Source organism: Zootoca vivipara, chromosome Z, assembly GCF_963506605.1.
Source record: "Zootoca vivipara chromosome Z, rZooViv1.1, whole genome shotgun sequence".
NCBI classification, from domain to species: Eukaryota; Metazoa; Chordata; class Lepidosauria; order Squamata; family Lacertidae; genus Zootoca; species Zootoca vivipara.
In genome coordinates, this window is record NC_083294.1 from 23,701,662 (window position 1) to 23,727,822 (window position 26,161).

Consider the following 26,161-nt stretch of genomic DNA (forward strand, 5'->3'; position numbering starts at 1 on the left):
CTAACAGGGGAATCCTTGGAGTAAACGAGAGAATAAAAGGTAATACGTAAAATATGAATGCATCAACCTATTTCCCTTATAGATGAAATTGGAAGTCAGAACCTTGACAGCAAAGAGTACTTCTGTGGTGAAGAGATGCTCCCTGTCTATGAAGCTGTTCTCTCTGAGGAAGGAGAAACCATACGCAAGATAGCACTGGAGACAGATCAACCACCGCAAGTCAAAATCCACATGTGGACCATTAGAAGAGGTGAGCTGAGAACATTCTCTTTCCATTATTAAGGCATGTGTTTCGGGGTGGGTGGGATGTATGGATCTGTGTTACAGCACAATCCCAACCATGCCTACTCAGAAGTTGTATTGAATTCAGTGAGGCTTACTCTCAAGCAAGTGGGTTTTGGACTTTAGCATTAAAGCAAGCAAAATGGAGTCAGGTATTTTTAAGAACTTAAAGCAGAACTTGGCAACCTGTGGTTCTCAGCCTTATTCTATGCAGATGGTAAGGAATGGGGGAATTGGGGGGAAATGGATAAAAGGAGTAGCAGAAAGTGAGGGAAGCTGAGAAGGTAGAGAGAGAAAGAGTGTGGCAGAAAGAGAGGCGAGGAACGGGAGTAGCAAAAGGAAGACATTTAAGACAATCCATTAAAGGGGGGGGGAATAAAACACTAAACAAGACAATATGCTAAGAAGTACCTCCCCAGAAGATTGCCGTGCCTATGTAGAACAAATTGAGAAAGGCATTCTATCAAGTATCTAGGTCAAAGTTCACCAACATAGTGCCAACAGACACCAGTGTGCCTGCCAGTACCTTCTATGATACCTTCAGAAGGTTTCCATAAATATCCCCTTAAAAATTCACATCAAAGGAGAGTCTGCTTGTTCTTCCTGCTCAGTTCCTCTTTGCACAGGCTCAGCCTCTCTTAAATTGAATATTGCCCCTTCAACTACCCATGTTTCATTTGATGCCCACCTTTCCATCTGTTCTAAGCAGAGAATAGGGGTAAAGAGCTTCTCTAAATGAACAAGCATGTTGGTGGCTCATGTAGGTGCTTTCTCCCCCTACTGATGTGGGGGGGACATGCCTGCAGCATTTTGTGACCCCCTCTTTAACAGAGATCAGCCATTACACTATGTCCCTTCAACATCCATCTGAGATAATTCCTGCACAGCAACAATTCTGTGATGGGTCCAAAACTATTGCCCTCTGGTCCAAAATTTTTGGAAACCCATGATCTAGGTTAATGTCTCCCCACTCCCCCTGCACCACCTCCAAATGTGATATAAAAACAAGTTTCTGCATCTGGCACTAAAATGAGTTGTGTCCCCTTAACAGACTAACCACTTTATTCTGACACAACTTTTCATGGGCAAACAAGGGTAGGCACTCTTCAAAGTCTACTTGGTTGTTGTTTGGTTGGCTTGTTGGTTTTTACAAGGTACACAGGGTTGTGTTGAACCCCTGTATGTTTTGACTTCTTTCTAACTTGTTAAAACATTTTAGCAGAAAATATGCAGACCTGCTCCCCCAGCCCACAATTGATAAGAGATTTGCTTTTAGTCAAGCCAGGGTGAGCTGAAGCTTTGTGGATAAAGCGAGGAAAGCCTGTTGTCAGATCTGTCTGTATGAGATGATTCTGTTTGACACTGGAGCAAATGGAAACATTTAAAGCCTATCAAAAATCCTGATAATTACTGGTGCCCAATTGCTGCACAATATGGTGCAGTTCGCGGGTGGTTCAAGCTGTGCGATCAAGTTGTGCAAGGCCTGGTGTCAAGAAGCAGAAGGTGGTTCTTGAGTGTACTCTTCTAACCATTTGCTGCAGGTATCCTGAGCCACTTTGACAAGGAAACAGTATCCAAGGATGAGTTCAGCGAACTACGCCACTTCAAGCAGATCACAAAGACCACATTGAGTAAGTCAAACACTTTCTTTGATTTTTCACCAAAACTTAGTTTTGAAGAAATATGTTATCCTACGCACACGCACACGCAAACACACAGACACACATTCCATACGCAGAACCTGGACCTTTATATCTTCAGTCTGAAGTAAGTCCCACTGATCTCAATGTGTGCGTAGGGTTACATCCTCAATTTACTAATTAGATTAACCGTGCCATAGTCCCTGAGAGGTTCGGATCTGATCGTTTTGGGACATAAAGCAAAATGATCATGACAGATGTTTATATAGGGTTGCCGTATTGCAAAAAGTGAAAATCTGGATGTATGGCAGCCCTCATTTATAAAATTATGCATGGCATGGAGAAAGTGGCTAGAGAAATGTTTTTTCTCCTTGTCTTGTTACAATAGAACTTGAAGCCGAATGCTGGGAAATTTAGGAATGACAAAAGCAAGTACTTCTCCATGTAGCGCATAGGTGAACTTTGGAACTCTCTTCCACAGGAAGCAGTGATGGCCACCATCTTGGATGATTTTTTAAAAAAAGTATTAGCCAAATTCATGGAGGAGAAGGTTATCAATGACTACTGGCTGTAGTGGAGATGCCACAGCCCACAGTTGAAGGCAGTAATGTGTCTGAATACCAGTTGCTGGAAATCACAGGAGGGGAAGGGTGATCTTGTGTTTGAATCCTGATTGCATGCCTCGCTGGTCACTGTGAGAACAGGATGATGGGTCATTGAGGATATCCAGAAGGCTCTTCTTGTGTGCTTATATGAACTAGCACATCAAGCAAATTAATTTTGCTTGCCAATGTCTTGATAAAGGGTGCTTCCACATTGTCACTATTTTGTGGGAGAAATTTAAGCATGTATCAGAACTTTAGATTTTCACAGTTAAAGACTTTGTCACCCTAGCAAAACAAAACCACTTTTTAAAAAAGAATCTGACTTTTTGCAGTTTAGAAAGTAAGACAGAAATGCATTAGAAAGTGTGAACAAATAATAGGAAGACCTATAAACACCCAGCAAGCAAGTCAGGATGTCCTTTGTCATATATTCACAAGGCAAACAAATCAGAATGGGTGCTTGATCTAGATGGGATATAATCTAACTTCCACAGAAGTTTTCTGCAAGCAAATCAAGATGGGTGCCAGTGCTGAAGCCTAGGGCCTCTAAATCTAAGGGGCTTCCGCGGCCCGCCCACCCACCCCCCAGCAGGCAGTTTCCCGTCTCCCAAAATTGCAAACCCAAGACTTCATGCAAGGGCAGGGCAGCTCGGGTCCAGCAACTATGAGACTCAGGGCCAGCCAGTGGGGGCCTATTTTTGGACCCATGTGCTAGGTCGTTTTCAGCAAAGCCCTTCAGAAATCAGGCCTGTTATTGAGTTCTTGTGCAAGTTTGTACAGCTCTCTTCTGGATTTTTTAAAGGAAAATTAGAAAATATTTTGATGAGGTTGAGAAAAAAGCATTTTGCACATTGAAAGTGACAAACATAGACCAACAAATTTTGATGAAGTTTTGGATGATTTTGCTATAAGGAAGGCTAGGGAAAGATATTTTTAGTCTTACTGTATTTGATGTTTGTAGTTTACTTCTTAATATGTATTTTAAAACTGACTGTTTAATGACAACAGTTTAATGGCTGTTTAACGACTGTTTAATGATAAAAGTGCCACACTGTCAGGTAACCATGATCATATTATTTACACTTCCCAGGCAATATAATTTGTAAACTCAATGTGTGTGTTTTTTTAAGAATAACATTACCACTTCATTTTCCTAAAAATTAATGCTTATTCCACAAAAGTTTTTACAAAGTTCAGTTATTGCAAAAGTTTTTCAGTGTCAGTTTTAACATTTATGCATTTTTTAAAATCACCATGGTATCCTATATAATAAAGTCCAAGTTGTCCCTGCGTCCAAGCTGTCCCGTGTGTCCCTGGGTCACTGCGCATGTGCCCCAGGGATACAGGGATTGGACAGCAGAGACTGCGCGCGCGCACTCTCCCCCCCCCCCCGCCTCCTCTAACCTCCGCTCCCGCCAGACACCGCCTCACTGCAGGGCACGTCAGGGAAGCGAGGGTGGAGGTCGGCGAAGGCCTCCTCACAACCCTCCCTGGCCGTGAGGAGCGGCGGTTGGAGGAGGCAGGGGGGGGGAAAGTGCGCGCGTCCTTCCTGTCGGCAGCTGGGGGAGAGGAATGGAGGAGGAGAACGCAGCGCTTTCTCCTCCTCCGTTCCTGTCCCCCTGCCACCGACAGCAAGGGCAGGTCCCAGGGTTCGGAGAAGCACTGCGCAAGCGCTTCCCCGAACCCTGGGATGTCTTCTTCCTGTCGGCGGCTGCGGGAGAGGAACGGAGGAGGAGAAGGCAGCGCTTTCTCCTCCTCCGTTCCTGTCCCCCTGCCGCCGACAGCAAGGAACAGGTCCCAGGGTTCGGAGAAGCGCTGCGCAAGCGCTTCTCCGAACCCCAGGATGTTCTAGCGCCTGTTATTAAACGGGCTGAAATACACTAGTTTAACAATAATATCTTATGTCCTTTAGAGGAGAAATTGTGAATTGCAGAATTTTAAATACCCGTCATCATCCTTGGCTTCACTCAATTTTGTTTATAACACTCTTCTATTTTCTTCTATTCGTGAGGGTGGGGGATTGGGAGGGGCCTCACAAGTGGAGTAGCCTAGGGCCTCATTTCATCTAAATCCGGCCCTGGTGGGTGCTCAATAAACAGGTTGTCTAGAGAAGCCCACAATCTGACCATACCAAGAAAATTTCCAAGGCTGCAACTTTTGAAAATATTCTGATCCTTATTTCATTTGTGTGAATCAAGGGGCTGTTTACATGATCAGTGGTACTAGACAATCAAACCCTTGATTCTTTTCAGCCTCTGATTTGTTTACATGTACGTGGAGTGAGTCAAAAGCTGAAGCCTACTGAAAGTCAAGAATGACTGGCAAAATTAAGCCTTCTTAACTGATCTCTTCCAGGAATTTCTGATATGTAGAAAGTGGGTGGGATACACAGTTCCCTAGAGCCAAATTGTAATCTGACCAGAGATAGTCAGCAAGAGCTAGAACACCCTAGAATTCCATGTCTGTGCCGCCAGATGCCTTTGCTCTCAAATTGCAATCTCTGGATTATTATTTTTTTGCTGTGTACAGAAGACCTTGGAGGTATCCAAATAGATTGCACTGAATGAGCATGATGCAAAAAGGAAAGCACCTGCCTCTGTCTATGCATTGCTTCATATGTTTCCACAGTTAGTTGTAGGAAAGAACAAATAGCAAACAGGATTTTCTCTGTTTTCTGTCTGTAGCCATTATTAATGCCTTTGAAACAAACCCACAAGAGATTTTATTCAAGGGCTTCCCAAATAATGCCTAGTTTGACATCAAGGCTACAGCAAAGAATAGCAAAGTAGGCATGTAAAGTTTACCATTGCACATACATCTCTCAGTCTCACTGCACTTCACAGTTCTAGAGCTGATGTTAGGCAACTGAATGGATGGACTGACTCCTTGAACCTTGTGGTTTGAGTCAATATGTAGTTATTTCATTGGTATTATATCTACAACAAAATGTTGCCGTGTGTTTCCTCACCTCTTAGCAGAAGTGCTGCTATTCAAGCTTCCAGACAGGCAGCCATGTCCTCCTCCAAAGATAACTATAGGTCACATCAACAGCGTACATTTCAAGCACATGGCTTCTCCCAAAGAATCCCAGAAACTGTAGTTTGTTAAGGGCACTGGGAACTGTAGCTCTATAAGGGGCGAACTACAGTTTCCATGATCTTTTGGGGGACTGTGCAATACTAATGTAAACCAGTGAGACCCAAATGTCTTTAGGATGACAATTCTCTTAGGAAAGACATGAACATATAGAGGCTCTTCCCATCAACCTTCTGGGGTTCAGGTGTGCTTCCATGTGATAAAAAGCTTCCCTGTGCTGTAACATATTTGTTTGAAGTGAAATATTTGTTTGTGCTTTGTTTTAGGCCAGTGGAAAATATTCAGTGAAGGAGAAGCTCAGATAAGTCAAATGTGTGAAGCTCGGGTGTGCAGGACAGAGCTGGAAGATTTGGTAAAAGTTTTGTACCTGGAGAAGTCTGAGAAGGACCACTGCTAAGAGAGAAACGCCAGAGAGCCAATGAAGGCATGGATCTGCAGCTGGACTGCGGGCTTAATCTGCTTCTCCTAAAAGCCCTAAAAGCCAAACTTATAATGCGAGTCAATATTCATCTCATGCCCAATGTAACCTGCTCCTTCATGTAGATCTGTCTCAGGCTTTTCAGTATCTCTCCAAAAGACTTAGGAGGCTGTGTTACTGGCAGGAGACAACAGGAGGGTTTAGCTTCGTGTAAAGGGCCGTGGCTTTACTGGTTTGGGAAAAATAATAATAGTAATTAGATCTGGCAAGCTTAATGATCAAGGAAAAGGCCTAACAACAAAAATGAAAATGTTCTTTATGCAGATCTGGAAATGACTCTGACAGCAATATTGGAGAGCTTGGAATATAAAGTGAGATTTCAAACTAACAGGTACCATGGCTTTTGGCACAGTGCCTCTGGGGCTAATGACACATTACATGTTAAAATGTACAATACTGCCTTGATGCAGGTCTTGTTTTGTTTCGTTTTAAGAGCAAAGCAGCTTCAAGAGTGGGGGCAGGCAGGCAGGCAGGAAAGGTGCTTATCCCTCATAAACACACATGTGGAAAACACCCACCCCTGCCCGGGTGGAAGTAGCTTGGAGAAATGATTTTAGACATCATCATCAAAAAATGGCTGGTGATGAAAGGGTTAAGCCAGATGCAGGGAACATTTTTCAGCTGAAGGGTTACATTTCCACATGCGCAACTTGCCATGGGCGGATGTGGTGATGGATGTGACTCTTACCTTCACAGAGTAGGCTCCAGTCCAGCCATGCTGCTTTCTGGGCCTGCATCTCTCTATCCAAGCAAGCCAAGGACATTTTTACAGTTCATGGGACATATTCCAGCCAGGCAACAGAACTGGAGGAGAGTGTAGGGCAGGGTGATGGGAGTGTAGCCTGAGGAGAGTTCCAAGGGACAGAGAGGCAGGGGCGGGGCATAATTTGCCTCTGGACCTGAGGTTCTCTGACCTTAGTTTAAGCACTCCCTGTCCCTTCCTCTGCTTCTCCACTCTTAACCTTGCTTTCCAAAAACTGGCATCAGGGTATTGTTGCGTGCATGAGCATGTAATGCCTAGTTTTCCTGTTCTGTTGAAATAGCAGACATTAGCACAAATTACTCTATTTTTCTACTAATTTGAAGGAAAGGCTCCCTTTTAAATCATTTTCACTCATTTCCAACTCGGTATAGGTAGCTCAAAGCTGTTTTCCAGTGGTCCCCTTTAGCATGCATTCTGGCCGCTAAGCAGCCTTAATGAAGTCATAATCCCTGGAGCACATGAAGAACTTTAAACTGTTTATGATGCTCTGCAGGGGTGGAGAAGAGGAAAAAAAGAAATGGTGCATTTTGTGAATGATTTTTTAAAGAGTAAATGGTAGACCAGGGGTCCCAATCCTATGCATTGGGTAGCTGGGAAATGAAGAGTTGCAGCTCCTTGACATACATGTTTCTGCTATTTAGTCTTTAAAAAATACATTCACGAAATTGCTAACTAGTATCATTAGGGAACCTTCCAGTCAACTGCTGTTTTTCCAGATTTTTCTGCATGTTTCCACATGGCATCATTGTCATTCCATTGCTATTCTGCAACATTGCAGTCATCAATACTACTTTTTCTTCTGTCACAAAATTTCCAGCATTTGTGGAATTTCTGGAACAGTTCTGCAATATCTGCACTGTGAGGAAGGTGTCATGCAATTTCCCAAATTCTTTTTTTTTGGGGGGGTGGGTTTCAGCAGTTTCTGTTTCCCGTATTTTCTCTATCCTTTTTGATACGGTGACACTAAATTAGAGGATAGCTCAGTCTGAAACAGTGAATTCAAGTACTGTAGTTCTTGCTGCCTATACTCCTAAATTCCCATAGAGTCAGAATTCCAAGTGTTATATACCATACCTACATCCACACAGACAGACACCCCAGCTGCAAAAAGCCTCTCAGTAACTTGTATTTCTGCTCATAATTCTGAGATTTACTGGTTGGTGGAACAAGAGAATGGAAGAGGTGTGGCTACAGGCACAGAACTTTTCTCAGTGTGAAAACATGATATCAACCTCCAAAGAACAATGACAAGTGACCAATCTGGCAGTCTGCTACAATTTCACTCCAGAAAGAAAACAAGAAGTAACAGTAGGTATAGTGCTGTAAACAGTATTTCTGGAAGAGCTCCCAGTTTGGCCTGGGGAAGGAAGCATCATTTCTTGCCAGAACTGCAGGCCACATTCCCACCAATCCTTTTAACTATACCAGTTCCTGCTTCATGCATTCAGCTACACCAGGCATGTCCAACAGGCAGATCATGATCTACCGGTAGATCACTGGACGTCTGCGGTAGTTCACTGGTAGATCATTGGTTCCCCCCAAAGAAGCGGAACAACTGTGGCTCCCCTAAAAAAAACCTGAACATTTTATCTCCTCCCTGCAAAAATTCAACAACTTTGACCCGAACCCCCCCCCCAATGGACCTTCCTCCTTCCTAAAAAAAAAGCTCAAGAACTTTGACCTGAACCCCAAAAAAGGGGGTAGATCACAGCCAGTTTTTAACTCTGTGAGTAGATTGAAGCCTCTTGGGAGTTGGCCACCCCTGAGCTATGCTAATGGCTTTACTGCTATATCATTTGCACACATGGCTTTCTAAGCAACCTCCTTGCCATCAGCTTCTGTCCATTATTTGACACCATGTAAAACGGAAGGTATGAGCTGATGAATATTTTAGGTTTGGTTCAGTTCAGGAAGGTAGCGCTCAGCAAAACTGGCAAATGCCACAGCAAGGAAGGGGCCCTACCTTAGTGGTAGAACTCACACTTTATTCCAAGTTTAGTCCCTGGGTTCAGGCTCCAGGTAAGACTGGACTGGGTGGGACTCCTGCTTGAATCTGTGGAGAGTCATTGCCAAGGGATAGACAATGTGGAGCCCACCAGATGCTATTGGACTGCAGCTCCCATCACCCCTCAACTAGCATGGCCTATGGTCAGGGATGTGGAAGCTGTAGTCCAGCAACCTGTCTTGCCCTTGTTGTAGAGGATACTGAACTTGATGGTTTGACTCGGCAGAAGGCACCTTCCTGTGTCACAGTAAAGTTACAGCAACAGCTGGTGCACATTTGAAGTCTGCTGTGTGGGCTGTCATAGCCGAAGGCCTACTTTGTCAGGTGCAATGCTGGAGTTGTATCCAACACCCCACCTCCCCTTCCTCCGCTTCTCCCCATACACACACAAAGACTGTTCCAGAGGAGCCCCCCCAAAAAACCCTCTGGAACAGATTTTGCATGAGGGAGTTGTAGCAGGGAGGAGAGGAAGGGGAAGTTATGTTGTGAAGTGGTAGTTGTTTTGTGAACAGAAGAGAAGCGTTGGATTTCAGGCCCGGCTCTACGTAGACCCCCGGTGGCGCAGGGCACCATGGCGCCGGCCCACCAGGAGGGCGCCGCGAGCTGCGCCCGCCCGCTGGCCGGCCGGTCCGCCGGTCCGCTGCGCGTGGCGCCCATCTGCCCACCGCGCTGGGGAACGGGGCGGGAGGGCGCCGGAGAGATCGCGCTGTGCCTGCCCGCCTGCCGCGCAGCAGTGCCGCGCCCACCCGCCCACCGCGCTGGGAAACGGGGCGGAAGGGCGCCGGAGAGATCCGGCACACCATGGCGACAGGGGCGCTTAAGACGGCGCTGTTGGATTTAGGCCCACCACAGCCAGAGTGGTCTACAAAGTGATTCTTCCCAGACACTGAAGTATAAATCTGGAGCATCAAACACATCTCTCAGTGGAAACTTAACGAGCACTTAGGCCTAATTATTAGCAGATAAGGTGTGGTATACCTATTTCTGGAGTATACCACTGTGAAGTGGGACGTTCATGGAAAGTGTACAGTACTTATTTTTTATTTTTGAAAGAAAAGTGAATTACTTTCTGTATTTGTGACAAGAAAGGTGGGGTTCAGACTGTGTATTTATTTGTATGATAACAACTTTTAAAGGAAAAGGAAGCACCAATATAGTGAGTTTGCTTAAGATTAACAAATATACACCATAGCCTGGGTTTAGGTTGGGCTTCTCCCCACCCACTTCCCAAGACACATACTTGTAACCATTATTTATGTATTTGTTCTATCACTTTTATAAGTTAATAAACTTGAAGTTGTTCCAAACAGGAAAGTTTCTTTGGGGATGGGCCTAACGTGCAATTTCATTGTCTTAGACAGTTGCCATTTTGTAAAGCAGTCTTTGACACAAAAGAGGCAACACATATTCTAATCTTGACGGTTTCTCAGAACCAACACCTACTTAATGTATTCTTTGTCTGCAGAATGAGCCAAACATTTTCCATTATCTATCCTGGTCTTTCCTCTAAGGAACTGAGGGAGACATGCATAACTTCCCCCTCTGTTTGGTCATCACCACAACGCCATGAGCCATATTAGTCACTGACTGCTGGTGACCAATGAAAGGCAAGCTGGGTTTGGTTTATTGAATTTATGAATCGCTTCCCACAACAAAAGTCCCAAAGTGATTTACAACAGGAATGTAAAACAGTAATAAATATACATAAACATATTGAAACATAACCGGAGTAAATCATCCATTCATTGATGCTACCCAAATATGTGGAAAAACAACAACATATTCGCTGGGTACCAAATGATAAATAAAGTTGATGCCAGATGACCTCCTTGGGTAGAGCATTCTGTAGATGGGTTACTAATATAGAGAAGGCCTGTTCTCTCAGTTTTACTCACCAGACCTCCCTGAAGGGCCTCAGTTGATGATATCAGGGTCTAGGAAAGTTCATATGGGGAAAGGCGATGTCAGGTACCAGGGCCCAGAGCCATAGAAGGTCAAAAACAGCTGTTTGAACTGGGTCCAACAAAATCAGCAGTCAGTGCAGTCAGGCTAGAACTTGTGCCTTCTTGTCTCAATTAACAATAAAACTAGCACCTCTTGCACTTGCTGTAGTTCCTGAACTGTCTTCAAAGGCAGCCCCACAAACAATGCAGTGCAGTGCAGTAGTCATCATCATCAACACTTGATTTGCATTCAACAGACCATTTAATTTTATAAAAATCGACAATTACTAAAAGTAATAAAAGTACACATTAATACAACTGAAAAACACAGAATCATAATGCTGTGTGTGTGTGTGTGTGTGTGTGTGTGTGTGTGTGTGTGTGTGTGGATGAGAGAGAGAGAGAGAGAGAGAGAGAGAGAGAGAGAGAGAGAGAGAGAGAGAGAGAGAGAGATAATAGATATAAAAACAATAATATAACAATAATTTATTATTTGTACCCCACCCATCCTGCTGGGTTTCCCCAGCCACTCTGGGCAGCTTCCAACAAGATTAAAATACATTAAAAAGTCACATATTAAAAACTTCCCTAAACAGGGCTGCCTTCAGATGTTTGATAGATAGATAGATAGATAGATAGATAGATAGATAGATAGATAGATAGATAGATGATAGATATAGATACAGATGATAGATAAATAGATTAGATATAGAGTCATAAGTGGCTTAGTAAGGATGGACGTAGTCAAAAACTTTGCCACTTGCCCCATGACTGGAGCTCTGGAGCAAACTGACCATAAGAGACTCAGAAGAGTGGCCATGCAGTGACTGTATAATGGGATCTATTAGGTCTTTCCTAACTCCTTGCCAGAAAAGGACATGGAAGATAGACTCCATCTCAACATTGTTACAAGGGCAGCATCTATAGTTCCTTGGGTACCTACCTTCTAACAAATTGGAAGGAATTTGCCAAAAATAAAACCTTCCTACATTCAGGGATACATAGTTTACCATCCCAAATATGGCAATCAATCTCTGCTTCTGCTTCTGCTTCTTCTCTTCATTGGCGATCACTTGTAGCCAAGTAAGATTGTCTTCCATAAACACGGTTTATTCTGGACCCACACATCCTTCCACAGTGAGTACATTGGTTTCGAGGCGGGAGTTGATCACGGTGTGGATTTGCCACATCCACTGGGGGAAGCAGGATCCCTGTGCAATTCCTTGGGGCGCTTGGAAATCTATATCCAGAAAGCCTCTGTTAAACAATTGATTTGGCACCCTTTAGAACCCGAGTTAATAGGTAAGAAGGTGAAAAACCCTTGAAGTGACCTTTTGCACCACAGCCTTCAGCCAATGTGATTCAAAAGAACAGAACATTAACTTAAAATAGGGTAACCAGACTTCCCTGTTTCCTGGGGACAGTCCCCAGATTTGCGAATAAGTCCCCGGACAAATTCCATCCCCGGAATGTCTGCAGATTTCATCTAATGTCCCCGGGAAACGCAGCAGCGGCAGTCTCAGCAGCCTAGAGCAGTTGGATCTGGCTGGCTTCAGGAGCTGCTTGGAAGTCCCCATATGATGGTGGTGCAGGGGCTCTAAGATGCAGCTTCTGGGCTGCCTCCACCTTCCTTGACCCCAGCAACTAAGCTGTGAAAGGAGGCTTCATGCTGCCTATCAGAGCTCGTGTGCAAGCAGGAGGGGGCAGGGATATCTCAATTAGGCAACAGGAAGCCTCCCTTCCCCGCCCCCTCCTGCTTGCATGCAAGTACTAATGGGATTGGGGGTGCTCTGATGGGAAGGGAGGCATCGTGCTGCCTGAGAGATCCCTGCCCCCTCCTGCTTTCATGCAAGTAGGAGTTGGGATGGGGCTGCTCCAAAAGGCAGTGTGAAGCCTCGCTTCCCAGCTGAGGGATCCTTGCCCTCTCCTGCTTGCACACAAGTAGGAATGGGATTGGGGCTGCTCCGATGGGAAGGGAGGCATCGCACTGCCTGAGCCTCGCCGCCACCGCTCTTGGCCCTCCTTCTCTGCCTTCCATGCCTGACCCACCGCGCACCACTTCCCCACCACCACCACCGAACCAACAACTCAAGGGCTGCTCAGGCTCATGGAGAAAGGAGACAGAAGCCTCAGAAGAAGGGAAAACATGGTGGTTGAGGTCAAGGTGGCTGCCACCCCTCTGCCACTGCCATCGCTGCAGCATCAACATCCCGAACATGTACCGGTAGTATGTATGTATGCATGTATGCATGTATGTATGCATGTATGCATGTATGCATGTGTGCATGTATGCATGTATGCATGTATTTAAAGTGTCCCCGGATTCATTGAAAAAAATATGGTAACCTTACCTTAGAAGCCAAGGCATTAGGAGTAAACACAAGATAGCAGCAAAGCCAAAAAATGAATAGAATAAATCCATGCTAGGCACTTTAAAGAGTTCAGGCTGGCTTCCAGATTAAGGGTGGCTCAAGTGGCATGCCTTGAAATGTTGAATATTAACCTTAAGGGGGTGGAGTTTTAGTTCCTTTGAATGAATGCTTAAAATCAGGAAACCAAGTTTGTGCCCCAAAAATAATATTTGGCTTTATAAACCTGGATAGCTACTGGAAGAAATTTCCCATCCTTTTAGAAAATTGTTTTTGTTCCACGTTGGTCCTGGCATATTTCCCCCATACCCTCCACCCTTACAGTTTCATGAAACCATATGCCCAGATATTTATTGGAGGAAACTTGTTCAATTCTATTGTGCCCCATACAATCAAAGAATCTGAATTTCCTCTATGTAAACAAACAAACAAAAAAGTACTTTGGTTTCGGAATAGTTACCGTAACTGTTAATATATTGTTCTTACAATACGTATTTATAATTGCAATTTAGTGCTAATTTCCGTGTTATTTGCAAACAGATTGTTCTGAAAACAAGTAACACAGAAATAAGAGCTAAACGTGCCCTATACAGTATTGTGCTATATTTCCAGAAGTGGCTTTTAAGCTGTGTTTTATACTCAAATATAATGCAGAAATTAACTGTTTGAGAAACATCAGGGAAATGGAATAAACTGCTGTGTGAATGCAGCCAATGACAGCAGATGTCACTTAACCCAGCATCCTTGCTTTTTAACCCAATTTAGCAGCAGGACTAAATATGGAGTCAAATAGGTAGGAATAATACATAGTATGGTCCTTCATGAGTACTCCTCCATGCTGAAAACAACCATACAGAACCTCCATTTACTTTGAATGAAAAGCTAGAAAGTCAAGGGGAGAGGTTTATCTGAAAGTGCTTCCTCCCATAATGACCTGCCTGTTGGAAGTGCTACCACCCTCTGTGGTTCAAGGGGTGGTGACACATGAGAGGGCATTCTCCATGGTGACTCCCCATTTCTTGAATGGATGCTTCTTGGGCCATCACCATATGCTTTTTCAATGATTGGTCAAGACACACATATTTGCCCAGGCCTTTGTTTGCATAGGTGTTTCCTATCTTCCTATATTCCTGTGCATGGCTGAGCACTGCAGTTCTGTCCCCCTGTTTTGTTATCTTCCTATTGGTGGTGTTTGTAGTTTTACTTTATTATTTTAAATGAACATTGTGCTTATTTTAAGTGTGATGTTTCTGTAAGTCAGAGACCCAGGGACCATTTGATGAAGGCTGGGCTATAACTATGTATGTATGTATGTATGTATGTACTGTATGCATGCATGCATGCACCGTATGTATGTATGTATGTATGTATGTGTGTATGTATGTATGTATGATGTTGTAGCCTAGCCTCCTTCCTGATGAGATGTTGTTTTTCTGGCTGCTGGCATGCAGAGAGAATTTGCTTTACAGTGGTACTTCAGTTTACAAACAAAATTGGTTCCGGAAGTCTGTACTTAACCTGAAGCGCACTTAACCTGAAGCGAACTTTCCCACTGAAAGTAATGGAAAGTGGATTAATGTGTTCCAGACGGGTCCGCAGAGTACTCAACCTGAAGCGTACTTAACCCGAAGAATGAGTGTAATAGGTTCTGGAAGTCCGTACTTAACCTGAAGCGTACTTAACCTGAAGCGAACTTTCCCATTGAAAGTAATGGAAAGTAGATTAATACGGACAGGTCCGTGGAGTACTTAAACTGAAAATACTCAAACCGAGGCATACTTAAACCGAGGTATGACTGTAGTTTTTTACAACGATACATAGGAAGCTTCCCACAACTATGACTACAGCCTGAAGTGATATATCTGAGGAAAGGCCAATCTGTGTTTGTACAATTGAAATCACCTGTAAGCCAGTGTAAGTGGAAATACAATTTACAGAATTTGAGGATTTTGCCAGCATCATTTCACCTTGTCCCCGCAGGCCCTGTGCCATCAGCATGGGTGCAATGCATCCTGGGATGATCATAAGCCCAGTTTAGCTCTCGGGTGGAATTTCAAAAACATTGCCACTTAAGCAGTCAAAGGTAAGGCCTCCCTCAGGGCAAGAGGTTTATGTACCAGGCCTGGCTGATGTTAAGAAAAAGAAGACTTATTTCACAACATAAAAGAGCTAATGTGTCAGCCGCTAAAAGCAGACAAACAGCTTCAAGCACAGTGGCTCTTTTCCCAGCTGGTTTATGATGAAGAAGAAATAGATTTATTACATGTTGGGCAGGCAGCAGGGGGGAAGTAATCCTAATCCCAAATATATAATCAAGAGTTGATGTAAAAATTTTAAAAAAGGTAGTGGAGGGATCTGCTTAATTGCACAACAGATACTGGTACGTAAGCAAGCCTTTTCTGTTACTGCAGCCAACGGTGACTGTTAATTTGTGCATGAAATTAATCCTCTGCTGCTCTGATCAGCTTTCTCGTTGTTTGTTAACACAGCCAGTATTTTGCTGATCCAATGACTTAAAAAAATAAAATCACACCCAATGTTGTATCAGCCTGTATAAGTGTCTGAAAATCCAGTAAAATCAAAGTCCTGTCAGTGATCAGAACTTTGTCAGATTTCATCTTTGCCCTTCCCTACACTCTCCAGAACCAATCTTGTATCCACTCCTGCCTTCCCAATTTCCTCCAGGATTTGCCCCTAACTTTCCAGTTGTTTACTTCCCAAGGCCTCTCTACCCTCTGGCCCAAGCTAGAAGTGATGTTAATGGCATCCCCTTTCACGTGTTAGTCTTCAGAATGAAATCACTACATGAGGGAGAGCAGAGATGTGGGAGTGGAGATCCCACCACATTTGCCTTCTTGGTTGCCCTCTGCCTGCAGTGCTCTAGAATGCCTGCTCTGGAATGTGGAACCCTGATTTTCCAGGGTTCTGTGTCATGCAAGGGAAGCTACATGATAGAACAGCTCCCTGGTGAAGAAGGTAGCCCTCCAACTTGTGGAGGGCATCAGGAATGAAGGGTGGAGCTAGCACACTTGTTCCCTACTCTCAATACTCAGTATGCTGTTTTAATTGGGAGTAAAGCAAAATTTACCTGAACCGGTGGGTGGGTGCGGCAACAGACAGAAAGGCAAACTAACTTTTTGGTAAAGTAGATAACTTGCTTTTAGGCTTTACTTCCTGTTGGTTCTCCAATGTAGTTCAAGTCAGTCTGTATGAACAGAAGAACAGAAGGGGAGCCTGCTGAGTCAGGTCAATGACTCATTTAGTGCAGCAGTCTTTCCTTACAGTGGCCAACCACATGTTTGTTGGAAGCCCCAAAACAAAACATGAGTGCAACATCACTCTGCCCACCTGTAATTTCCAGCAACTGGTATTCAGAGACATACTGCCAATATGACAGTGAAGGTAGAACATAGCCATCACAGCTGGCAGCCATTGGTAGCTTTGCCCTCCCTTAATTTGTCTAAACTTCTTTTAAAGCCATCCAAGTTGGTGGCCACCACTGCCTCCTGTAGGTGTGAGTTCCATAGTTTAACTATGTGCTGTGTGAAGGAGTCCTATATTTTATCTGTCCTGAATATTCCAACATTCTTCGTGGGATGTTCACAAGTCCCAGTATTATGAGAAAGGAAGAAAAGTGTTTCTGCCCCAAAGGGGCCACAGAATATGTACAGAAGCAGACCTTCAGACTTCCCTGAGAATCTCCTATGCTCCCCCATAGTCAGAAATGACATTCTGATGAGTGCATCCCAAATGAACATGCATTCAAACACAAAAGAGACTTATGAAATGAGACAAAGACCAGCGGTCTCACTTAGGCAGTAATCCTTATCATGTCTAATCAGAAGTCTTATAGAACCATAGAGTTTTAGAGCTGGAAGGGAATTCAAAAGGTGTTCTCCAAGGTAGGTGGGTTTAGGATTGCAGTCTGAGATACATGCTAGGTAATATGGAACAAGATGCACTAGGTAAGAAAATAAAAATGGTATATCTACTTAGTGAATTAAGCCCATGTCTTGCTGTGTGGGTAAACAGTTGCATACGAGGCAGCTGTAAACTGAGTGTGGCCGGCAATGCAATCAGCCCCCCTACCGCCAACTAATGAGACTCTTTCCTTTATTACATTTTATAGACCTTTAAAGGCAGCCTAGGAAGGATTATATAGGCTGGCTGTCTACCCACGTCTGTCTTTCAAAGTGCCACCAGCATTAACACCATGCCTAGAGACCCTGATTTCTTGGGGTGGGTTAGCCAGTATAATATAAAAACCAGGGAAAGCAAACCATGTTCCACCTCTTTTCTCATCTCCTATCCCAACTCCAAAAAAGAAAGACTAAAAAAAAAAGTTAACAGTGAGTCAACTGGAAAGTGTTTTTAGAAATCCTGGAAAAAGCCTTTCTTTGGCCATTGAAGTAAATGATACCTTTTATTCCTATTACAAGCGGGAGTGGGGGGAGCTTTAAAATTGTGCCATCATTAGAAGAGGGAGAATTAAAACAAAAGATGCATGTCAGTCTGGACATGATAGTTTTACAATCTCTATAATAAAATCTATAATGATTTCAAAAGACTGCAGTGCCATTGACACATATGCCAAGGGAATGGGGAGTTGTTCCTTTCTTTTTTTAAAAAAAGGAAGATATCAAGGATCTCCAAGTGTGCTGTCCTTTGGGTCACTTTGACTCCATTTCTGCCAGCTCTCACTGACTGGGGGCTTACCCATATTTCAGTTTACATTGCGGCTTTCCCTTGGGAAAACCCACTGTTTAGCGTGGAATCAGAACAAATGGCAATCCATTGCTGTTTGTTCAGATTTATCACTAAAGAGTGGGTTTTCCAGGGGAAAGCAGTGGGGCAAAGGCAAAACTGCTCACGCCTGTGGAAGTCACAGGACAAGTGGAAATGCGAACGAGCTGAGATTCATACAAAGTCTTGGTTTATCAACCCAGTAACAAGAGTAAAAGTGGTATGCTCTTCTGTTCCCTTGCTCACCTGTTTTGCGCTTCATTCCTGGCATTCCATTAAACCAGAGTGGCACGTTACTGGGTAACTGTGATTTAATTTACTGTTATTACTGTGAACTTCATAGCTGAATGGGGAGTTGAACTCTGTTCTTCCAGGAGCTAGTACAACACTCTAATCGTGACACCACACTGACTCTTCAGTGTTACGTCATCCCTGACCACTGGCTATGCTGCCTAGGGGCTGGAGAGGGCTTGCTGTTGTACAACCATGGAAATATTCCTCTTTCTTTATTATAATTGCTATCAGGCACTCAGCACTGTGGAGATGCCAAATTGCTGGCGAGTGCTTGGTGCTATATAAATGTGGGAAATGTACTCTAGTCAGGTTGCATGGCAGGAAGGGATGCATTTGATGGTTTTGTCTTAGTCGCCGAAATGTCTTGGACTGGCCCTGCTGACAGCACAGCTATTTTTGCGAATTTTCCTGCTAGTCAGTTCATTCTTTTTTAAATGTTGGCATTACTTTCAGCCATGTGCCGGCTATTTAGGCAAATTATTTAAGGAAACGTTACCCTTCTGTGGTGTTAAGTCATTATGTTCAACAGCTGCAGAAGTTATGTTGTTGCAAAACTGTTCCAAAGGGCTGGCAGTCTGTCCTTTTGATGCTTGGTGGCGTTGGGAAAGGAAAATATCTGGAATGCTTTGGAAAATGGGAGAATGTGTCTTTGTGCAAATGTGACTCAGTGTGCATGTTTCCATGTGAAGTCCGTCCCCCCCCCCAAAAAAAATAATAATAATAATGAATGGGGTGTTATTACGTATCTTCTCCCAACTACAATCCTTTATTAGGGAAATTTTTCATTTCTTGGTACAGATCTGATATTTGATGCTGCAAACTCTCACAACTGAGGCAGAATGCACAATAGAACGTAAAATAGGCTAAGTTCTCATCAAACCAATGACTAGCTATGCTTAGGAATCATGTCTGACCACAAGGGTCTTTGCTAAATCAGAGGAAGTAATTTACCATCTTTTTTATTCATGTAAACAATGAAGGGGTACCAGGTAATGAAGACAGATTTCCATATTTGAGCTCCTTTCGTCTGTCTATTGTGCTTGTCTGTCTATTTCTGCTCCACAACTAAAACCCCAGATCTTACTCCATCAAAACTTTAGAGTAAAATGTATGTGAGCAACTTCCACAAATGCAGCTACAAGTAAGAACATGATTAGATCTTCATGTGACACGTTTTGCACTGTATCGGGAAATATTGCCAGTAATGCTAGTCAAAAAGGTTGATAAGAATAACTTATTGAACTAAAGCAGAGTCTTCCTCAAAATGAAATGTTACTGATCAGAAACCCATTACCATTGTAGTGGCTACAAATCGGTAAATTGTCAAAGGATTTCCACGGCGCAATCCTAAACATGGATATTCAGAAGTCTCTCCCATTGAGTTCAGGTTAGGAGGGTATAACAAGGCTTGAGGAACCCCATTTGCTTGTGGCCCCACCCAAAAGGCATGTGGCCCTCTGAAAACTGCCAAGAAGAGAATGCGGCCCTCCCACCCACCCCACCTAATTCATTCCAGTAATATGAACTGCTTAAACAACTGATCTAGCCATTGCAGGTGTGGATAGCATGCCCAGCGTGACAACCAAAGAGGCCACCCAGAGCCCCCAAGCCCCCCATCAAACCCTAGGCCACCCTCTACCTCTCTCATCACCAAGGAAACACAACAAGTAAATAGTAAGAAAACCCATACAAGTAACGCTGACACAAAACCACACACATACACTAAACAGAAGAATAGAAACATAACCACTACACCCCACGCAGCACTCCCCCTCTTTCCGCCTCTTTTCTTTCTAACCTAACCTTGTATGTATCATTAATGTCTCATAAGAAATGCAACTGAATTGTAGAAATCACAACTTGAAGAAAGAGACATCACAGTTTTTGTATACTTAAGAAATATTTACTGTAATAAAAAAACATTTTAAGAAAAATATTTTAACTGTTTATTTTTAATTCAACAGCTTTACTGCTTTTAAAAACAAAAACAAAAACAAAATACACATCATGGACATGGTAGGTATAAAAAGAAAAAATAGTGTGTGAGTGTGTGTAATATAATACACTACACACACACTTTTTAAAAAAAAGATGAAAGAGTGTTAACAAAAAATTGCAAGGAAAAGGGTAGGGTGGGGATGAAGTAAGTCATGAATGAGGAAAACAAATGCGGAAAATATATAATTTGTACCAACTATTCATATTTCTCTACTCGTACCCAGTTTGATCTCTGTTATGTTAATTCATGTTATGTTACTGATTAATTTTATGAAACAGCACATTTTCAAAAGTGGAAACATTTCCATGGAAAAATATAGTCATGGAAAATTTTCCAAGCCGGGGTGTGTGTGTGTGTGTGTGCAAATGCAGAATGGCAATTTTTCCATCGGATCATGGCCCAAGACCCACACTTGGAAACCTTCACCCTGGAGGAGTCATTCTGGGACACAAACTCCTCCACTACTGGAAGGGGAAGAGCATGCAAAAGGCCCATGTTTCAGTCACTATCACATCCAGGTAAGGCTGGGGAAGGTTCAGACCTGAACCCCCAGAGAGCTGCTGCCCGTCGATATAGACCAGAAGTGGGGAGCCTTTTTTTCCAGGCCAAGGGAAACCTTCCATGGGCCAGTTGCCCAAGGCGGTGGATAGAGCAACAAATGTAAATGTTACCTTTGTGTGGTAGGATAGTTTCCACCCACCCACCCTCTGTATTGACAGATGTGGGGCAAGTGAGCATGATTTGGGGCACGTGGCCTGGCAGGCTAAATTTTACTTGAAGGCCAGAGGTTCCCCTCCCCTGACTTTTAAGCTACGCTGAGCCTTTGCCTCTGTGTTTTTGAAGTGACTCTGCATCTGACCTATTAGCTATCAGTTAAGGTAAAGCACAGATTATGGTGGCTGAGAAGCATCGGACACAACGTTGGTGGACTATGAATGGAACTCTATCATAGCTCAAATTAAACAATTTAAATATTTAGAGATCACTTTTACTAGTTCAGGGAACTTGAAAGTGCCTGCACAGTCATCTAGAGAAAATGCTGGCCAAACAATTAAGGTAATAGTCAATTCTTATTTTGGCAAAGGAGGTCAAGTAATTCAGCCTACACTTAAAGTTTTCAGACGAATGCAGTGTAACAGCTGGTCTGTATAGCTCTGGGTAACAGATTTGCAAACGATTGAATCTTTTCAAAATCAATACCTGAGAACAATATTTCAAGTACCTAACTGTACACTATCTTTCCTGTTATCATCATTGGCTATTTTGCTAAAGTTGGCATCTTTAGTACACAGTATAAGATAATTTATTATCTTGCTAATTAATTGTTTTAAATGCACAGTGCTGTGGGTTAAACCACTGAGCCTAGGGCTTGCTGATCAGAAGGTCAGCGGTTCGAATCCCTGTTATGGGGTGAGCTCCCGTTGCTCAGTCCCAGCTCCTGCCAACCTAGCAGTTCAAAAGCACGTCAAAATGCAAGTAGATAAATAGGAACCGCTACAGCAGGAAGGTAAACGGTGTTTCCGTGTGCTGCTCTGGTTCGCCAGAAGTGGGTTTGTCATGCTGGCCACATGACCTGGAAGCTATACGCCGGCTCCCTCGGCCAATAATGCGAGATGAGCGTGCAACCCCAGAGTCGGTCACGACTGGACCTAATGGTCAGGGGTCTCTTTACCTTTACCTTAAATGCACATTTTATATTTGATTTCCTTTTGTAATGTTTTCTATTTTTAACTTTGCTGTGTTACATGTGCATTCTGTAGTGACCTTTTTAATGTTTTATTTTGAAATCTTTAAGATAGTATTTCAGTTTCCTGCTAATTATGTTGAATGTATACTTTTTAAAACTTTATTTTCTAATGTTTAGTTCTGGATACATGTGTGTATATTGGTATAGAACTGATAACAACAACAATGACTTATTGGATCAAGTTGCCATATGGGGAGTGCCAGAAACTTTCCAGGTTAGCACTCATTAGCATTCCAGATAGTAGCTGGGTTAAATTAGTCCATATGTTGATAGCTACAACAGGATTTCTCAATAGAATTTTAGCTAAAGCAAGGCGAAAAGCAAGTTTTGAATTTGGTGAAACAACATATTTTGGATTTATATTTCCATAAATTGTTTGGAGAGATTAACACACATCTCCCTTCAATTCAAGACTGGAAATTAGGAGCTCCCTCCCAACATATATAACAAAACTTAAATATCCACAGTGTCAGAGATTAACTACCTTGGCTAGAATAAATAGCTTTGCTTTTGCAGCTATATTAGGATGGTTCAGAGGGCTTCCACTAAAAGAGTGCTGGCGTCAGTGTGGAACATACAATGTAGTCAGAAATTCACAGCAAAGTGCTTGCAGGGGGAAGGGAGTGGGCGGGAGAAGATGTAGTGGTCTTTTTGCTGATAAACCAGATCCGTAGGGACATATTTGACTTAGCTAGTTTTCTAGGGCCTGCATAGGAGATGTCAGCTCGAATAATGCAGCAATGATTCTCACCATTTATGTACCTTTGGATGTGCTTGGCTATGATGTATTCATTATGATCAGGGTAAATGTGAGGATAAGTGCCTGCATGTCTTTTTTTTTAAAGAAAAAAGAAAAGGAAAAGGCACTGAGAATGTAAACAAAGGAGAACAAAAATAGCCGAGCCTGTGCAGATCAGGTTGCTCTGTACCAAAACAGAAGAGTAAAACTTTCCATTCCCTTTTTGCAGTATGTGCTGGAGACCAACAATAGTTTCTGCAGAGAGCTGAGTTCAGGATTACTCCTGACATGTCCTCCTCATCCCATTTTAGCCTCTACTAAATTAGAAGGGTGGTTTATATATATATATATACATTTTCACTGACTAGAAGCAGTGATTGGGCAAATGAAATAAATGGAAAATATCCAATGTTAGCTCTACTCATAGTAGACCCAATGAAATTAATTGTCATCGCCAACTTAGGTCTATTACTTTCAGTGGGTCTACTCTGAGTAAGACTGCAATTGGGTATCTCTCTTGGCATTTATAATGGGAAGTGAAGCCTCTCTCATCATTTTCTCACCATCATCTTTCTCCAACCCCCAGTGAGTACTGTACTGTAGATGCAACAGTGGGCTTTATCTTCCTGCCAAATGTAACATTACTGGAAGGTGACGAGAGATAATGTATCAAGCGGGATGGGGGGAGAAATGCAATTTAGTTCCTATGATGGGAAGCCTACCTGATTCGCACCTTCCAAAACAAGATATGAACCAAACACAGTCACCCTTCAGAATTCTCAGTTGTCCAAGTTATACAATTAAGTTGTGCAGTCAAATAATGTCAACAAAAATGCATATACTAGGGTACAATGTGCACACAAAAAATCATAAATTGGTGAAAGTAACAAAAATGCATTATTGTAGAGGAAATCGCTTTGCAAAAATGCAAAGGACTAAAATGCTGGTGGGTTTTCATGTAGAGTTTGGAAAAGTAAATGACCTGTCTGGAACGGATTAATCCACTTTCCATTACTTTCAATGGGAAAGTTCGCTTCAGTTTATGAACGCTTCAGTTTAAGTACTCCGCGGATCGTCTGGAACAGATTAATCCACTTTCCATTACTTTCAATGGGAAAGTTCGCTTCAGTTTATGAACAGACTTCCGGAACCAATTGTGTTCATAAACCGAGGTACCACTGTACAGGAGATGTAATGATTAAAAAACCAAGGCTGCAATCCTAACCCCATTTACCTGAGTGTAAAGCCCACTGAATTCAATGGGACTTACTTAGACAAGGGTGGAATCTAAACACATATAAAAACCGTTCTGCAAATGCTTCTTTTAAGCATTTTTTAAAATACATTGAATTTTCCATAAGGCTCACCATCGCCATCTAGTGCCACTTTGTATATTGCACTTAAAACACACCAAAACGTTTCATTTGTAGCTGTATAGCTGATCCAAGTTCTGAAGAAGTGTGCATGCACACGAAAGCTCATACCAAAATAAAAACTTAGTTGGTCTTTAAGGTGCTACTGAAGGAATTTTTAAGCTGAATCCAAGGTTAGGATTGGGCTGATAGGGCTGCAATCCTATAAACATAGTGCAAGGAATCTGTGGTCTTCCACAGTTTGGACTCTACCTTCCAACTCCAACTCCAATGGCCATGTTGCTGGCTGAAGATGATGTGAATTGTGGACCAATAATATCTGGAGGAAGACCACAGGTTAACCACCCTTAATACCTGCTGGAGGCAACTCCAGTTGAAGTCAATGGGCGTGCCTCTGGACAGACTCTCTACAGTGCAATCCTTTGCATGTTTACTCAGTGGGAGTTCTCCCAGATATATATGTACATAGGGGTGCAGCCTTTACTACAAGTACAATATTATGAGATAGCTTCATCATACAGGCAACCCCTACCATTTACGTGTCTTCAATAGGTGTTTTACCATGCACACACACATTGAGCTGAACCCGGAAGTTACCTGAAAATGTCATAGAAATGTCATTCAAAGGGGGCAGAATGGGACAGGGTCTTTGCATGCTTTTGCAATGGTGTTTGAAATATACATGATTTCACTTAGATATTTGGTGCCTTGGAATGTAAACCCCACGTAAATGAAGAGTTGACTGTATATAAATAGGTACTTCATGCTTGCATAAAACAGGAGCATAGGTCAGTGGAAGAGCATATTGCATATGTTGTTGTTGTTTAGTTGTTTAGTCGTGTCTGACTCTTTGTGACCCCATGGACCAGAGCACGCCAGGCACTCCTGTCTTCCACTGCCTCCCGCAGTTTCGTCAAATTCATGTTGGTAGTTTCAAGAACATTGTCCAACCATCTCGTCCTCTGTTGTCTCCTTATCCTTGTGCCCTCAATCTTTCCCAGGGAGTCTTCTCTTCTCACGAGGTGGCCAAAGTATATTGCATATAGAAAAGTCCAAGTTCATTCGCTGCCTGCACCCAGTGGGATCTCAAGTAACAAAACCAGAAGGACCTGGAGCCATGTTCAGTAATACTGGACTGGACTACATGGACCAATGGTTTGATGCAGGATATGGTCCTTTTACATGTTGAGGGTTATGACTCGAATTAACCCAGCACACTAGCAGAAGCCTGCACGAGGGCTCCCACTAGCACAATGGGGCTTTCCCCATCTCCACACCCATCTGCTCAGGGCGGTCAGTGTAGGAGCAGTGTAGGGAAGGGATTATTCTGTTCAAGCATAAAAGCATTTGCTGATGGAATGGTCAGAATAGCACAACATTGAATTCCTACCTATATATCCATATTCTCAACATCTTTCATGCAGATTGGGAAGATAGAGATTGTTTAACATATTTAATAGTCCACATACAGGTAGTAATGGAAATCTAAGAACTTTTCATTCCCCCAAAGCATTGCCTCGCTGAGCTACCACTACACTACTGGAAGAAACTCATTGATGAGGGCTCTTCTTACTTAAAAAAACAAACAAACAAGCAGAACACCTTAGACAACTAATATTAGACCTTGAAATGTCTACTCAGAAGTTGGTCCTGTTGGATTAAATGGGGATCCCTCCCTAGATAAGTGGAGGTTAAGTGGAGTTATGACTTCAACTGTGGTTGCCTGGCTAAACTGAATTGCACACATAGACCACAAGACTAGGGCAACCAAAAATGGAATTTCAAAGGTGCATTTTATATATTTATGGGGTGTGTATTTTGCTTCTTGACAACTGGAAGACACACATAGAAGCACGCACGCACACACACACATGCACACACACACACACACAGAGAGAGAGAGAGAGAGAGAGAGAGAGAGAGAGAGAGAGAGAGAGAGAGAGAGAAGGGAGAGAAAAAGAGAGGGAGAGCGAGAGAGCGAGAAGTCACTGAGAAAATGAAGCGCACCAAAATGAAAGCCCTTCTTTCCCCTGCTTTGTCCCACATTCATTTAATGGCATTTGCAAAGAAGCAGAGCTCCATGGG

General features: G+C 43.0%; 1 protein-coding gene and 1 long non-coding RNA gene across 2 annotated transcripts in view; one reads left to right on the forward strand and one right to left on the reverse strand.

The window, feature by feature from the left end:
- CHRDL1 (chordin like 1) overlaps positions 1-9,165 on the forward strand; it is a 48,652-nt gene extending 39,487 nt beyond the window's left edge. Inside the window, exons 10-12 of the mRNA XM_060270531.1 lie at positions 83-250; positions 1,824-1,913; positions 5,890-9,165. Of these exons, the coding sequence (XP_060126514.1) occupies positions 83-250; positions 1,824-1,913; positions 5,890-6,020 (389 nt within the window). The 3' untranslated portion in view covers positions 6,021-9,165. The remainder of the gene's footprint in view (positions 1-82; positions 251-1,823; positions 1,914-5,889) is intronic.
- The window catches only part of LOC118084301 (uncharacterized), a 41,001-nt gene that overhangs the window by 10,512 nt on the left and 4,328 nt on the right, over positions 1-26,161 (reverse strand). The gene's annotated exons all lie outside the window — the stretch shown is intronic.